This window comes from Salarias fasciatus, chromosome 4 (genome assembly GCF_902148845.1).
Source record: "Salarias fasciatus chromosome 4, fSalaFa1.1, whole genome shotgun sequence".
NCBI classification, from domain to species: domain Eukaryota; kingdom Metazoa; phylum Chordata; class Actinopteri; order Blenniiformes; family Blenniidae; genus Salarias; species Salarias fasciatus.
In genome coordinates, this window is record NC_043748.1 from 7277962 (window position 1) to 7294754 (window position 16793).

At 44.4% G+C, this 16793-nt stretch overlaps 1 protein-coding gene across 1 annotated transcript; it reads right to left on the reverse strand.

Moving 5' to 3' along the window:
- Positions 1 to 13790: 13790 nt before the first annotated feature.
- On the reverse strand, positions 13791 to 16376 carry LOC115387614 (suppressor of cytokine signaling 3-like). The gene is made up of 2 exons (XM_030090399.1): positions 16143 to 16376; positions 13791 to 15678 (listed from the first exon to the last, which is right to left on the reverse strand). Exon 2 carries the CDS (start codon positions 15550 to 15552, stop codon positions 14935 to 14937), a length of 618 nt encoding a protein of 205 aa, XP_029946259.1. The 5' UTR covers positions 15553 to 15678; positions 16143 to 16376; the 3' UTR covers positions 13791 to 14934.
- Positions 16377 to 16793: the final 417 nt, after the last annotated feature.

Genomic DNA, 16793 nt, shown 5'->3' on the forward strand with positions numbered 1-16793 from the left:
CTTGTATATTCAGCGCCGTCTCTGTCTGATCTCACATTAATAGCTAATGGAAACTTTTATGAAGTAAGACCGGCTCCCCGGTGGACCTTTAAGAAATACCGAGGCTGTTCTTGGTGTTAATAAAGTGGAAACAGCGCAGAAGACTTTGGCTGTTTACTCATCACATGTGTCACCGTTCTGCCTTCCACAGTTTCTCAGCCATTTGGCAAGCCTGGTTGTTTTTCGGGAATGTCCCATGCTAATACAGCAGGCGGATTACTTTTTTTCTGTGGAAAAGGGATCGCCATTTAAAACAAGAGCTGAAGTTTGTTCTACTTCAAGAACATTTGAAGGCGATAAATTCAAGTCAGCATAAATCAAAACGTGAGCTGTGAGCTCTGTGTCACCTCGCCTCTGCACACGTGCACAAAAACTGCTCTTCAGATGTGAGCTTTATGGATGTTTGATAATCACAAAGTTTCTATTTGTCCTAAAATGTGAACGCTGCTCTTTATTTCAACATATTCAGGAAGCAGCTCCTCCGTCTGACCGTAAGTTACTTAATGAAAATGATATAAATGAAAGCGTTCAGATGACGGGAACTTTTAAAATATCCCAGCTGACGATAAGAAGAGGAATAATCACCGGCCTGATGACGGTCGGTGGAGTGCATGAGGTATTCCTTTGTGACACTCAGATGTGAATGACGGGAACGGCTGTGGATATTTGAACAGTGTCTTTGTCATCTGGCTTCCTATCAGTTAAATTTCCAGGAAAGCCTTATCTGTGAAGGATTGCCCTGAAGTCAATAAAATGTCATTTCACACAGGGTGTCCAGGAGTGTGTGTGATAAAATACGAGTATATATATCCATGTGATAAAATTAAACTTTTTTATGAGAAGCAAATGAGTGTGAAATTTCACAAGCCTGCGGTTTATGGGAAAACCTGCATTTTCTGGTTATTTGATGTGTAAAAAGAAAAAAAAAACTTGTTTTACAGCCAACTTTTCTGGGAAGCAAGAGAAGGGCTTCTTCCACTGAAGTCACCTGAGTCAAATTTGCATAAAGATGTGAGGTTTGGTTGTTTTTTTTCCCTTTGATGTCCAAAGCCTCGAGTGTTTCACTCTCATTTCCCACAACTCGCCGTGCAAAAGCGTGCAGCTTTTTTAACACGGTGCCTTTCAAAAAACACACGCATGGAATCACAAAATGCAAGCGCGACTTTTCTTTACCGTCTAAATGACTGTGTGCTCGGGCACGACTCAAAGCCGATTCAGTGATTCAGTCTGACACGGAAAGAATCTGTGTTTACTCACAAAGTACGTTGAATTAGTCAAAGTCTGAACGAGGGGGGGGGGGGGGGGGCTTCTTACTACCGGAGTTCCTGTGTTCCCACCACCTCAATAAAAGTCTCGAAATCTTACAGGAATCGAACGCACTCGGTCTGACTGGAGTGCCACTGAGCTAAATATGACACTGCTGGTCTTGCGGTGAGCGACGCCGGGGGTTTAGAGGAAACGGATCATCTGGCAGCAGTGGGCTTCAGGTGTGAGCATCACCACAAGAGAAACAGAGGGGCTCTGACGGTATCGTTTCCTAATGCAGGCCGCGGTGGGCGGGAAGAGGTGGTGCAGTGGTTTATGGGGGTGGGGAGGGGGAGGCCGGTCTCTGGTTTGATGTCACACAGAAGACGCAGAGCAAGAGAGAAAGACACAAGTTTCACTGCCTCTCAACGCCACCGTTTTATGAGAAATAACCGGCGTTTAAAGCACAGAACTGGCTTCAAAGTCCATTAAAAGTGTAAAAAGCTCCCGGTGGGTTTTTTTTTTTTTTTTTCACAAACACATACCAGATGAGTAAGTGGAGTATTGCCTAAAGTTCTGTGTTGCAATTTGGGATGTTTTATAGCAATTTGTTTCCTCCTTTTTTATTCTATTTTTTGAGACGTTGAAATTCGAATGAAATTTGGTGTTTTGTGTTAAATGTGAACAAAAGTTACAGGAGTCATTAGTTTGACCAAACTTGAACTTCCAGTCAGAAAAGTGTAAAAAAGTTGCCACACATCAGTAGTGTCATTCTGCTAAAGCTGAGGGGTGAAAAAAGAGAGAGAGAGAGAGAGAGAGAGAGCACAGCAAGAGAAACGAAAGAGTGATGGAGAGGTGTATGATCGTTTTGCATATAGCGTCGCCGCAGTTGCTGGAGGCTGTGGCAGACTTCTGAAGGGTTTCCTGATACGCCACAGATGACTCACGCTTCTCAGAGGCCACAATCAATTCCTTGAATTGTTACTAAGAGAGCAGCGCTCCCCCGCCCCTCCCCGTCTCCTCTCCACCCCCTTCGCTCTCTATGGTATTCTTACTCTCATTCAGATAAAATGCGTCTCACGGGCTGTTCTGATCGCCGTCGACCCCTCGAGTTACACAACAGTCCTGACACACTGTTCAAAGTATTCGGGGGGGTTATTATAAAACAGACACAGCCGGTTTCCTGGTAAATCTTACACACGTCATCTGACACACATATGACTTCATGAAAGCGCTCGCGTTCGGCGCAAATGACCTGAGTTTCATCAAAATGGAAATTATGCAAGAGAGATTGAACAAAACCCTGCAGCCCACTTCCAGCTATTTACAGTGTCCTCATTGTGGAATTATTTATTTCTCCTCGGTCTACTTCCTCTCTCTGAGTGCTTCGTGAAATAGTTCCCTAAAATGCTGAGTAAAGCTCACGTCTCCGCACACAGCGGGCATGTGACGGCGGCTGATAATGTATTTCCCAGCAACCTAAAGGTCTGAGCTTCCTTCTCTCTCTCAGTGATCCATCCACTGCTGCTATCGCATTACTGGCAGCAGCACCTGTGCAATCACAGTTTCATACTATTTCAGCACTTCCTGATACCTGAATTGAGCAAGAACAGTTCTGGGTAAAAGTATTTTGTAATAATTTTGACATTATAGCATCTCTGTGATGAGATATGTATTGCAACTGGTGTGTAGCAACAGTTTTTGACCAATGTCACAGTTATTACGTTGCACTTTCCACTTTCCTGGTAAGTTGACATGACGTAAGAGATGAGATGGAAGTTTTTGTTTAAAGAAACAGTGTTTGTCCATCTGTCCATCCACCGTTTAAATCCGCTCCATCGAGACTAACAAGGATTATGAGGAGGATTCCCTCTTTTGGGATGAAACGCTGCTGAGGCAGGATGTGTGTCTCTGAGTGTGTGAATGATGGGAACAGTCATCCGTCCCAGCTTACAGTCACGCTGTGTACTTTATGAGTCAACGTACAGGAACTCTGTTAACAGCCCGTATTCATTCACTCATTCACTCGCTCAGTCATTGATTCATTCATTCCAGGGTCTCATCACATGTTCAGAAGATGTGATAAAAAAAATAAAAAAAAACTGAACTGATCAAAATCATCACGTGCCTCTCACACACATATGTCCGTGAGTAACCACTCTGAAGTAAGTTTGTAGCAGATCAGCGCACTTTGGTTGTGTGAAACTTTCCTGAAACTGCTGAAGTTTCCACCAACACCAGGAAACATCATCTGGAAACAGAATGAGAAATCAAAGAGTTTTCAGTTATTATGATCATTGTATATTTTCCAAAAATAAAATAAAGAAAAATCTTGTAGTAAAAGTGGTGTCACAGTAGGAGATATTCAGAATTTTCTGTGTGGAGTTTGCATGTTCATTGAGTATTTTGGTTTCTTGCTTCAGACAGGCGTAAGTCTCTGGATGAATTCATGAAGAAAAAAAATCCTTCAACCAAGTGAGCTGGACTGGTTAAGGTGATTTGTTACTTTTTCCATTAAGTCTCGTGTATTTCACGCTGGAGTCAGCGCAGGATAAATGAATCTGCCCGCGTGTTTCCTGTCCTCCTCTGACCTGTGAGCTCATTTCTCTTCTCTGGGTGTTTACTCGCCACTACAGCTGTGGAAAGAGGACCTAACGCAGCGATAAAACACATTTTGCCGAAGTTTCTTTGCTGTCGGTTTGTACCCGAGCCCTTGTTTCATGAGCAGTCTTCTTGGTCAGTCCTGTTTAATTTTGATTATTATTGTTCTGTTTGAACAGCAGAAATGCTTTTTTCTGATCGGAACGCTGATTGCTGAACACGGTGCATTAAAATCACAATCTGCTGCAATCTAGCTCTTAATGCCTTCTTCCTGCAGGGCTGACTTTCCACTTCAAAGACAGATAGAGTCATCCTGACCCAGAAAATGCTTCACCAGAAATCTTCAATCATGCTGACTACTGGTGAAGTTTATTTTCTTCTTTTCTTTTTCCGCCTCATATGTTTGACTTCGCCTGCTATCATGAGTGAAAAGTGATACCGCAGGGCCTGAAAGCCAGGGATCGTTCCATAATGGCTTCACGATCCTGCTGTTCGGCCTGACTGTGTGGAGTTTGCATGTTCTCCCTGCATGAAGTTATTAACTGATCTCCAAGTTAACTTGGAAGTTTTTAGTTTATCCCATCAGCTGTTCCGTCTCCCTGCTGTTATCTCTTCTGAAAATGTGTCCACTTTACGACAAAGCATCTTCCTCTTCCTACCTGACGTAAGTTCAGCAGAACTCAGTGACTGGCCTACTTAGCGCCATAATGAGAAGCCAAAGTGAAACAGATAATTAAAGGTACTTTCTGTCCATAACCTACTTTTTTTTTTCTTTTTAAGTGGTCACGAAAAAAACTCGTGTGACTAGAAGCACAGGTAGTTCAACACATTTATCTTAATCCACTTTTTCTTTGACGGTTGTATAAAACAAGGAAGAGAATGTACTTTTCTTCCCTCGTGTCTTGTGTTTGTGAAGGCACAAAGCAAATCGCTGACGTTAACGCCTGCAGTTGGTCTGAAACAAAACTTAATTAACCCGTCTCAGTGTAGAGTGTAAGAAAGGGCCAATTATTTGACCGAGCATCACGTCACACTTGAACGTTCAAAGAATCTCGGGTTGCAATTAATTCAGATCTAAACCTCTCGGCCCTGTCAGCTTCCACCACACAGAAAACACTAAATGACAAGGCTGAAATGAAAGGTCTTTAAATATTGTTCCAGTAAATACAAACACCGGCAGTATTATACTTATTTCCTCTTATTTGCTTGCTGAACCTGTTTAAGTCGGTGGAAATCACCACTCTTTAAACACACTTTTAACTGTTGGGTTTTCCCAAAAAAAAACAAGAATGAAATAAAACAGAATTGTTCTGTTTTCCAATAATAGTGACCTTTACTCTGCTGACATTTGAGTTGTGAGCAGCAGAGTGGCACACACACACACACACACACGCTTTGAAGTCTGTGTGTGTGGGCCCTGCAAGCCGCCGCAGCGCCGCACACTGTTCGATTGTTCCTCGCTCTCCGCTGCTGTGTTTCCATGCGAGCGACAGGAGCGGCTCCTGGAAGCTCTGCTCTGTGCGGTTTCCTTTGACGTTGAGAGATCCAAGTGTCCTGCGCTGTCTGCACTCCCTTTTTTTTCTCTGTCGGCCGCTTGCTGAGAGTTCTGAGAGAGATTAGAAATACAACACTGCTGCAATTTTTTTTTTTTTTTTCGTCTGAAACCAGAAGATTTATCAGCAAATGTCTTTGTTGTGACATTTGTGCTTACCAGAATCAAGAAATCGCTTGCAATCTCATGTGAAAAAAATGCGCAGCGGTGCACCTCAAGCATTTCAGCCAGAAACACACACACACACACACACACACACACATACACACACACACACACACACACAAACACACACACACACACACACACACACACACACACACACACACACACACACACACACACAAACACACACACACACAAACACACACACACACACACACACACACACACACGATCATGGCTGCAGAGCTGCGTGAAGTACAGTGAAGTGACAGAAGCAGATGACTTGTTTTTACCAGTAAAGCTTCTCACTGACTCATTATGTTTTAGTGAAGCTCAGAAAAGTGTGGAATTCAGTCCATTCATCTGGAATGAGAGTCCTTCAGCGCACAGAGCTTCCATTGTTGTCTTAAATAGACGAGGACATCCTCTGCGTTTTCAGCTTCACTGTATCTCACAGTGAGCAATAAGTCAACGCAGCAGTGACTTTCCTTCCTTTTACAGCTTGTGACATGAATTAAAAAAATCTCAAGCTGGCACCTGTTGTTGTGTATCGGTATTAGTGGTAGTGAAACACATTTAAAGTCCAGTAAAGTCCATTTTGCTGCGTGTCTGAGCGAGGGCTACAGGAAGCTGGAGCTTCTCCAGGCCAACACTGCATGTTGGGAGCCATGGAGGAGCTGCTGACCAGTAACACAAACACAGAGTGACACTCCATCACATGCACAAGTAAACTAATGATGACGACTACAGCCAAATATAAACCTGTGTAACTCTTCTTCCCATCAGGATGGGTCAGAGTTTGGAAAGTGGAGGAAACGTCTAAATACTCAGGAGAAACTTAAAGGGACAACATGCAAACTTGACGTGGTGAAGCCTGGGTCTACAGTGTGACATGATGTATGGACAATGTTTTGTGTGTGTGTGTGTGTTTTGGTAAATGGCTGTAATCTCTGCTGACAGACAATCCCGGCACTCCACGGGGTCATTCGGGGTCACCCCAGTGTCAGGCGATAACCCCTGTTACAGGAAGGCCCTGTTGACTTCACCTCTCTCAGCGCTGCTTTGGGCCGCTTTGTTCTGTTATTCTGAAATTCTTGCTTAATGTCCGCATGTACAGACATGCTGCGTAAGTGCTGCGGAGAATTCAAGCGTGCGTGCGCCCACACACACGCGTGTGCCGGCACACACACACCAAAACACACAGCCTGATGTATATCATTATCAGATGGTTTCCAGTTTCCAAAACAGACGTCTGGTAAAAATATTTTTTTTTTTTTTTTTTTTTTTTTAAATTTAAGAATACATGCAGTTTATTTCATTATCGATTCTTCTAAATATTGGAGAACTTTTTTGTGCTTTATGTAGTACTGAGTAAAATAAAGAATAAATTCACAAGTAAGATACTGTCACTTTATTCCATTAGGTATGGATGTTTTATAACTAAAAAAAAAAACCCTCTGCAATATAATCTGTTGACATATCAACCAACGTAAATTGCAGTTCAGTGGAAAAGCAGCGTCGTAAGAGCCTCGTTATGTAAGACACATAAAGCTTTAACTCTGGTTGTTTTATGTGAGTGGCCCGTCACACAGACCTGCGTCTTTCCTGCTCCTGGCGTTCTGGATACGTCACAGCAGGGATTTTTTTGCAGTCCGGTGGTGTACCAGGAAATGTCAGGCATTTCTTCCGGTCTCCAGATGCAGTGTTTGGTCAGTTTGAGGGCCCGCGGCGCTCCGTCACATGGCTTCAGCTGAGCCCGGTGGGACGTCAATACAACACACCGTCATAACGACATTCAACACTGTGGCCTTCGAATGGGTATTTGAAGTGTTTCGTCATAAAAGATGCCATAACTCAACAGAGAAAAAGGCAGAGAAGATAAATTTACAGCCTTCATAAAAAGTTGAACTCAAGGGAAATTTCTGAGGAATAACAAAGCAACACCCGGTGAGACAGCTGTGCATCCGCCAGCGGCTGCCCCGAGCCTGATATGGTACGCCACAAACAGACAGACGGCTGCACATAGGTGCGTTTGATTCTCCTTTCCAGTCACGGAGGTGACTCGCGGTGTCAAGGGGCTGTCATCTCCTCTCACAGCTGGAGACCTGCTGTTCCAGCTGAGAATATATCTTGAATATTAATAGAATTATTTCAGGAGTTCAAAGGAAAAACGTCTGCAAAACTTTACAGTTTCACAAGAAAGAGGAAGTTCCTGCTGGATGTTCTCTATTCAGCATGAGGCGCTGCAGAGTTTTGCGGCATGGCTTTTGCCAGCGTGCTATTTTTGTTCCACACCCGCAGACTGAGGTGTTTGTTACTCACTCATAACCGAGAACTAAACCAAACCAGAACTTCTCTTTTCAAAACACGCTAGGTAAACGCTCAATGTGCCAGAGTTTAAATGAACAAGCACCTACAGGCGTTTCAGACATACCGTAGAAATAAGGAAATGTTTGGTTTCCATGGCGATAACCGCTTGTGTCACATTATAAATAAATGAGGAGAGTATTAGCGTGGGCAGACAGCGTTTAGCGGCGACGTCACAGCGTATCGAGACCAAGCTTTCTGACGTGCCCGAGGCACACCCTGTTCCACTGCAGACTCACACATGAATGCACACACACACACACACACACACACGCACACGGGCTTTGCATAATAGTACAATTCCAGACCAAGCCCGTCATAGTAAATAGAAAACACCTCTCCTGTCCTGAGCACATGGTGTCATTTTCTCCCATTGTTTTCCTCACCGACGCGCCGCAACAATCAGTGCAGCGTACAGTAACGTACCGCGGCTCGCTATGTTGATTCTCAAAAACAGTGGAGAAACAGCGGCGGTTTCCCGTCAAGATAAGATTATCAGGAAGCGAGCCGATTTCTCAGCCGATCAGCCTGCAGTCGTATTTCTGATCGTTGATTACGTTTTTCATGCAGTTCGTCAGCTTCTCGCGCGTTCAGATGTCACTCGTTGCAACTGGCGAAGGTTGTGTTTGCTTAAGGTGAAGCTTCTCGTGCAGAAACCATCCAGCACAAGCCTGTCATTTCCATGTAACCCGCCCCGCTGATTGTTGCGGCAGTGACTCAGAGGGTGTTTCCCGGCAGAGCCGCGGGCCCTCAGGGATTTCTTTGCAACTGCTTCTGTTTACATTCAGAACTTGAGTGACAATTACAAACCATTGTCATGTGATCAAGTGACTTACCTGAACTCCCAATGTCTTTCATGAAAAGAGCAGTAAAACTACAGAGCTGAAAATTCCTGACACACACTGCAGATTCTCTCGACCATTTTTAAATGGATTCCTCACAGTGGGAATATCCCCGGTTTCAGTCCAGCTGCAGACCTGGAATATGCATGTTATCCCCGTACATGTGTGGGTTTTGAGGTTATTTTGGTCCATCGAGATGCACATACAAAGTTATGTGGAGTTAGCAGGTCTAAATTCCAATAATTATTCCAGTAAGCAGCACTTTCATTCAAACACAGACAGCAGTGCGACGTTCAGTTTTACTGTTGTGACATTACAGTTGTTTGTAACACTAAATCATGTGAATTATCCCTACAATTCCCAGAAGTCCTGAAGAGCTCATGCATCTTATCTGAGGCAATGTTTGATTTTGTAGCAGTCGCTCATCTGCATGTTTATTCCTTTCCACGTCGAAACCTCCAGGAAATTCGGGATCGCTGTAGAGACGAGATCCAGATTTACAGGACTGAAGTGGAGGACTGAAGCAGTGGAGTGCTGACAGTAAATCTGGAGGGCTGGAGGAGGAGCGGGAGCGGTGTGCCCGGAGCAGGAGGAGGGACGTGCGGGCCGAGATGAGTCACGGCTGCTCCCTGGTTGGCTCCGGCGTCTGGCATCTGGAGCCCATTGACAGCGGCGCCATGGCAACCGGCAGTTACGGAATTGTAAACAGGCCGAGAGACTGGAGAGACGAGCGGGAAGCGGCCCTCTCCACTTCTCCACAGTGCGCTCAGCAGCGCCAGCGGCGACGTCAGCTTACTGCAAACACACGTGCTGAATTCATGGAGAGCAGCTGAGGTGAAATGACCACACACACACACAAACACACACACACACACACCGTGGAGATGCAGGGTGAAGCAGCTCTGACACCAGTTCTAATCAGGACTCAGAGGGAATGAAGAAAACCTAAAATAACCTTCCCTTGAACACTATTACACATCTTATCTCTGGTAATAGAAAGTTTTGTTCTTTTGATCTTTAACCTGTCAGATCAGTGCAGTCAAATGCTAACACGACATCTTCACATATAAACAACAGGCAGTTTTCCTGTTATCATTATAGTTTACTTTGACCACCGCTGTAGAGCCCACTGATGGAGCCAGACCCGCCAATTTTGACCTGACTTCGGCGCCAGTTGTACGCCATGTTTACTTTGCAGGAAACTAATGTATTTTTCCAGAAGCACTGAGGCAGTTTGCAAGGGCTTTAGCGTCTGTAGCCCTCTGTCATTTAGAAAAATCAGCATGAAGCCATAACAGCAGTCGCATAAAACACACCACTGTTTCCCCGATAAGCCCATAGAAAAGTATATCTGTGTGTGAGTAGCTCTTTAAAGCTGTGAGGTTTGAAAAAAGACTTTTTTCATACGAACAGGGACTGATTTTCCACTTGACAAACTGCTCTGGAGGGTAGACGTACTCATCGAACACTTCTCATCACATTTTCTAATGAAGAGCTGAATGCTATGCAGGGTTGATTAGAATGATAACAGCAATAAGCATCCTTTCAGTAGGCCATTGATGCCTATCACTGCATTTAGAGTCGTCCTAAAACACCTCATGTACAATATTGGATGCTGAATTTCAAAATAACTCTAAAAAACCCCCCCTCATGCATTGGTTTCTGCTGCAAATTTTCCCAGCACAATGTTTGTTTTTCATTGATAGAGTCAATCGTTTACAGGAACAGTTGACATTTGGGACCTAAATGTCTCATATGTATAAAAATATGCTACATGCTTTTAGTTTTATGTCTTGATTAGTATCTAATGATGCAAAAAAAAAAAAAAAAAAAAAAAAGTAGTTGTTCCTTGTCTGTGTACTATAATTTGCTGATGTTCTCTAAATACCTCACCTTTATATGCAGATTTTTCTTTAAACTCAAATTTGTGAGCAAAAATTGTTAAAAAAAAAAAAAACCTTAAAGTTTTATAGATATGCACCCATATGAGCACCCTGACATGTCTTCATAATTACATGCATCAATTTTGTTTTTTTGTGGGCAGAAACATGTTTGATGCATCAGTTCATTCAATTTTAGTGCGTCAGGTCACCGTCCACATGAGGAGCAAAGGCCGCCGCCGTGCAGCTTTGTGGCCGTCTGAACTCTTCAAGACTCTACACACTTGAGTCAACAGCAGGTGTTGCTTCGGGCTTTGAGGTGACAGATGGGCTGTGAAAAATAAATCGCTGCTTCCTCTGTTTGCACCTGTTGATCAAAACTAACCTTAGGTGTCATTTCCAGTCATGGTTTATATTTGGTTATATTTAACCAGGCTCTTCACAGGAACACACATCTAAAATCCATTTTAGGCTTCAATTCAACTCCATCGCCTCAAAGAGAGTTTGCTTTATACTTGACTTAATTCAAAAGTCAAATAAAACTTCATTAAATTCTGCGCGACATCTCTTCACCCCACCCCCTCCGGTCCAGCTGATTACAATCCCATGAAGTGCATGCTTCAACTATTACCTCAAAGTTCCACTTCCATCTTGTAATTACAACCTAAAGGATGATGTGGATGGATTTTCCCGGTCAGAAGGTTATATTTATTTCCAGTCTAACCTGACATTAAACACATCATTGTGCTTTGAGCCACAGTGTCTGAAAACCTCATCTTATTCCTCTTTTTAAGCACTTTTTTTTTTAAATCCTACCATTGAGTTCTAGCAAAATAATCAGGTTATACTGAAATAAGTGAGAATAAAGAACATTTTTATCTATGATTTAATCCAGTGAAGTAGATATGATAGATAGCATTAAGAGATATGTCTGATACTTCTCTGTGTTTACAGGAAATCCTAACAGATGTTTCTTGTGTGACATAACGTTTCCTTTATTTTAAGCAGCGGCTGATGATGAGTCTCAGTGGAATTTTGAAAAAAACAAAACAAAACAAAACTACAACTTCCTTTTCCATGCACATTTTGCGTGCTGCTCTTTCGCTTCCACTTGTCCTTGATTTTGTTTCTGCGAAGCGTGTTCTGAAACACCTGCAGCAGAGAAGAGACGGTTTCTGTGGGAGCCGCGCTGTTTCAGATCTCAGATACGGAGAGCGTTTTTGGAGGCGTAGCTTCATGACAAATGTCTGAAGTGTGAATCTGTTCTGTGGAATCACATGACTCGGCAGTACCAGAGAATTTCTCTTGAGTGAGGCTTTTATTAGCCTACCACGGAAGGACTTAGCAGTTTCAGTAGCACTCAGATTAGCGTGGATTTGCTTCAGGGCTATGTGATTTCCATTGTTTTTGTTATGAAAATAGTTTTTTTTTTTTTAATTCTTGCTTTTTTTTATGTAGTTTTTCCCTTACAGCTCAGTCTGAAAAGCATGGCCAATCTTCTGTATGGTTTTTTTCTTTTATTTACGTCAGAGCTCAAATTTCCAAAATCATAAATCAATAAGTTTTCTATCAAACTGCCCAGAGAAGCTTCATCTCTCTGAACCACTGAGTCTTGTGAGCACAGAGAACATAGGAAGCAGGTCAGGAGGAAGCCTTTACGGTAATCATGTCGGACACGATTGTTATTGCAGATTCCCGCTCATTTATCACTTTAATGATTTGTGGTTAATGTTTATATGTTCCTGGCTGTAATGCTCTATAAATGTTATGACACCTGTGCTCTGCCGATGCTCCGAGCCCAGAATAGACGTCTTCTGCTTTCATAATCTGTTAATCAATTGTCAAACTGAGCCTGAGTTCCTTCTGCTATGGATTACCTATTGCTTAAGTTTAATATTTTCACGGCCTACAAACCAGAGCTATAAAACACAATCCCGTCTCAATAAAATGACCTGCTATAGCTTATTATATAACAATATTGTGGTTTAAAAAGGAAAAAAAACAACTGTGCCTTCAACGGTTGGATCGATGGTAGGAATTCGTGGAGCAAATTCCCCCAAAAATATTGAGAAAAAAAAGCTGCGTGACTGGTCTTAGTGATAGACACTACGGAAATATAAAAGTGCAATTCAAAACTAAAGCAAAGAGCAAAAGGAATGGCGGTAGGATGCACATGCACTCGCTGTTCCACACAAACAGATGGAAACCAGGCTGCTTTTACAAAGAAAACCCGGGGCGCGGGATGCTTTGTTTCCAAAAATAACCTGAGCAGTAGCTCGAGCACCAGCTGAAACCTGATGTAATTTATTGTTCTGAGAATTGGAGGAGAATTTAGATTGCCAAGTCTTCTTCTGCCAGGCTATAAATGGCAGATTTCAGCGCCGTTTGCTGAAGTTCGATCCCTGCAAGGCACATCAAAAACTATTCAGACACCTCGCCCACTTGAGCTGGATGCATGTTTATGTTCAGACTTAAGAGCCTTTCGGGGAATCTGGATGTCTTTGTGAAGCGAACATCTTCAACATCATGTTCGTGCGTGTGCGAACACGTCAGGTCACAATCACCTGGAACCCCGTGAGTCACGCAAGAGTACAGATCAGCCTGTTTTATCCAAGTCAGGGCTGAGCGGGCCGCAACCAAACCCAGTTCCTGGGAAAAGGGTGTAAAAATTAAACACCCGGAACAAAGTTCCAGTCACCCGACACTTCCAGTTAGTTTATCTGAAGAGGTTCCTTATCGTTACACGATGGATTAGTTTTATCTTGAAATGGCTTCCCAGAAAGCCAATCATTGTTAAGGAGAGATTAAAACATGCATGAGAAAACACAGCCTTGCATTTATTCTGCATGTTCTTCTTATGTATGCATGAGTTATATATATTACTTTATTATTCTCTTTTTAAAAATGGAGAACAAAATTGTGTTTTTGCATGTGAGATAAATGTTTATGAGAAAATTATACAGATAAATCTGTGAAATTGCAGCCTGAGCTCTGCAGAACTATAACTGAACTCAAAGTGTCACTGATAATCTGTGTAATTATAATGTAAACTGTTCAAAGAAGAAAGAAAGAACTTAAGAAAGCAAACCAAACAAGATGTAACGTCGTAGAAAAATAGCACTCTTTATTATAAATTATTAAAATGGTCATTGGAATATAAATAAGTGCAAAGTTGTATCAGTCTGCTTGCATCGTGAAACATCCTCAAGCATTCAGAGCCGGCAGTTTGACCGGCAAAAATACATCTTTATAAAAGACAGCATGAAAAACAGATTGACCGTCCCATCTGAGCTCTTGTAAACATGGTTTTTAAGGAAAATAATGAGCAGAAAGACTGATCTCAAATGGAACACATTCATTCACAAGCTGCGAACATCCCGTCTGTGCCACAAAAAAAAAAACTCTTTTTCTTTAATCTGAACTCAGCAGTGGCAGCTCCTTCCTCGAGTACAATCCTGCAGGATTCAGTCATGTCGGTCTTCAAACAAACTTTTGTTTACTTCTGGCAAAATTTGGTATAAACCCTTCTTCTGAGTCGAACGATCACAAACACATCTTTCCAGGTAGTTCTGGAGATTCTGATTAAAAATAACTTCTGCGTCCCGGCTTGTTGCACAGCGAGCCCCCGAGGGGGTCGCCGTTTGTGCATTTCTAGAGAACACTTGGCAAGAGATCTCAGGACTCTGGAAGGATGTGTTTAACACGTTAACCTGCACAAACAAACAAAAAATGAAACAACAGAGCCGGTCTGATTGTTAAGGCCCGGTCCAGCTCAAAGCACTGGATGGTTTTCAAAGGCTGGTGTGTGCGTGAGCCTGATCAAGGCCTCACACACACTGGTTAGCAGCGGCAGAGGGAAGGTGTGTGTCGTCACACCGTCGACAGCTGACTGTAAGCCTCACTTCAGTTCTTGGAGAGATTCACATCTCTGCCGCGGCGGCGGAGGAGGAGGAGGAGGAGGAGGAGGAAGGTGGGCTTGCTTCTGTGTCGCACAACCACATCACAGCAGTAGTTTTTCTTGGTCCCTCTTTGTGGACGAGTCCTTAATCCAGTGTCTCTTTTTAACATTTCGAGACTGACGTCTAACCTTTTTGAGAACTACAAGCGTCTGCACTGGTACGTCTGTCTTCCCGCACGCTGGGTACCAGATCGGGCCGGCCGCACCCTCTGCTGCGGCGTCTCTCCTCAAAACGCAGCCGCGCTGACAGTCTTTGACCCTTCCAGGAGCATCAGTCAGGTCCCTCTAGATGGGAGCGTCGTACTGCTGCATGAACTCCCTCAGAGGGTGCGGGAGCTGGTCTCTTTTGGAGGAAATGTCCAGGTGTCCGTTGACCGTCTTCCTGCACAGGTGCTGCAGGGTGGACAGGCTGCAGGACAGAGGTCTGATGAGCTCCAGCGGGATCTTCTCCCCGCCGGAGTAGATGTAGTAGATATTCCCGCCGCGAGCGTTCGCCCTGCTCTGAGGCATGTAGTAATGGACCAGCTTGAGGACGCAGTCGAAGTGCGGGACGGAGTGAACGTTCTTGGGGTCCGTCTGCAGGTAGAAGGAGGACGCGTCGCACTGGATGCGCAGGTTCTTGGTGCCCGACGCCGTCTTGACGCTGAGGGTGAAGAGGTGACAGTTGTCGGAGCTGTCCCGGATCAGGAAGGTGCCCGTGGCCTCGGCGGCCAGCATGGCGTTGGCCTCCTTGCCCGTGATGGCGCCCCAGTAGAAGCCGCTCTCCTGGAGCTTGTGCAGAGTGGCGAGGATCATCTGGTACTGCACCTTGGAGGCGAACGTCTTGTAACGGTACGGCAGCCGCATGCTGGAGTCCAAGGGGCTGCTGCTCATGACGGAGTCAAACTTGCTGTGAGTTACCATGGCGCTGTGCCAGATCTCCGGGGCGGCCTGGGGAGCACTGGGTGCTACGCAGACGGGAGACACGAAGAGGCGGAGGAGGTCACGCAGGTTCAGGAGAGAGGAGCCCGGCTGGTCTGGAAACTGAGCCTGAGGAGGCAAAGAGGAGGTCAGAGTGGAGAAGATGGCACGAGGAAAAGCATCACTTCATTATAACATCTGACACCTAAAGCTGAGCTGGAACTACTTTTCCAGATGTGAGCATCATCTCTAAAAAATTTCTGTTGAAATAGCCCCACTTTTCTTTTTTTCTTTCTTTTCTTTCTTTTTTTTTTTTTTTTAACCACTGGAAACAAAAGGAGCGCTACAGAAGTGAAATGCCTCCATCCGAGCTCCAGCCGTTTCGGGGAAAACTTTTTGAGTAATCAGCCCTCGGGAATGAGGCGCCGCGGTCACTTCCAGTAAAGACAGCGTAATCCCCGTTGCGCAAGTTACGCGCACAGGACCGGCTTCTCTAAACAGTTGACCCCCGCTGACTCAAACTGTCTGTCGCTGTGTGTGTGATCCCGGCGCCGTGCGTAAAAATCACGTTTTAACGGAGAAAAGATCCTCACCTGGAACGTTCCTCCAAAAAGTCGCTCTTGCAGAGTAAATCCAAACACTCGGTCAGATCTTCTCACGGTTGCTCAAGAAGTATTTTTAAAAAAATGTTTTCTTTCTTTTTCTTCTTGATCCTTAAAAGTTCTTTGGCAGCGATGCGAGTGGAGAGTGTGTGTGGTTTGGTGCGCAGCGGCGCGCGCTCCGCTCCTGTTCGCAGAGTGAGTGAAGAGCAGAGGGAGGGGAGAGATATAGCCTACTTATATACTCCTCCCCCTCTGTGTGTTCTCTCTCTCTCTCTCTGTCTTCCTGCCATAGCCCTCCTCCTCCTTCCCTTCCCCAAAGTGAAGTTAGGCAGGAGTTCCAAGCAGCGACTATTTACCTTCTGTTCACCTACATTCTGTTTATAGTCTTGAAGGAAGAGGATTATAAAACATTTAACGATTTAAAACACGTGATTTCGTGTCATTCTGCGCTGTTTGAAGGGTTTGATAGGACTTCTTCTCGGTGGCAGTGACTCAGGCTGAGCTGTCCTCGGTTTCGGAGAACAGTGGGGCGCGGAGGCGCCTGCAGTCCCCCGCTTCTCCCACAGGGGCGCTGTGCTACACTGCGGGGAACTCTGTGTGTTTCCCACCATAAACAGCTGAGGTCTCCACGGCAGCGGCGGC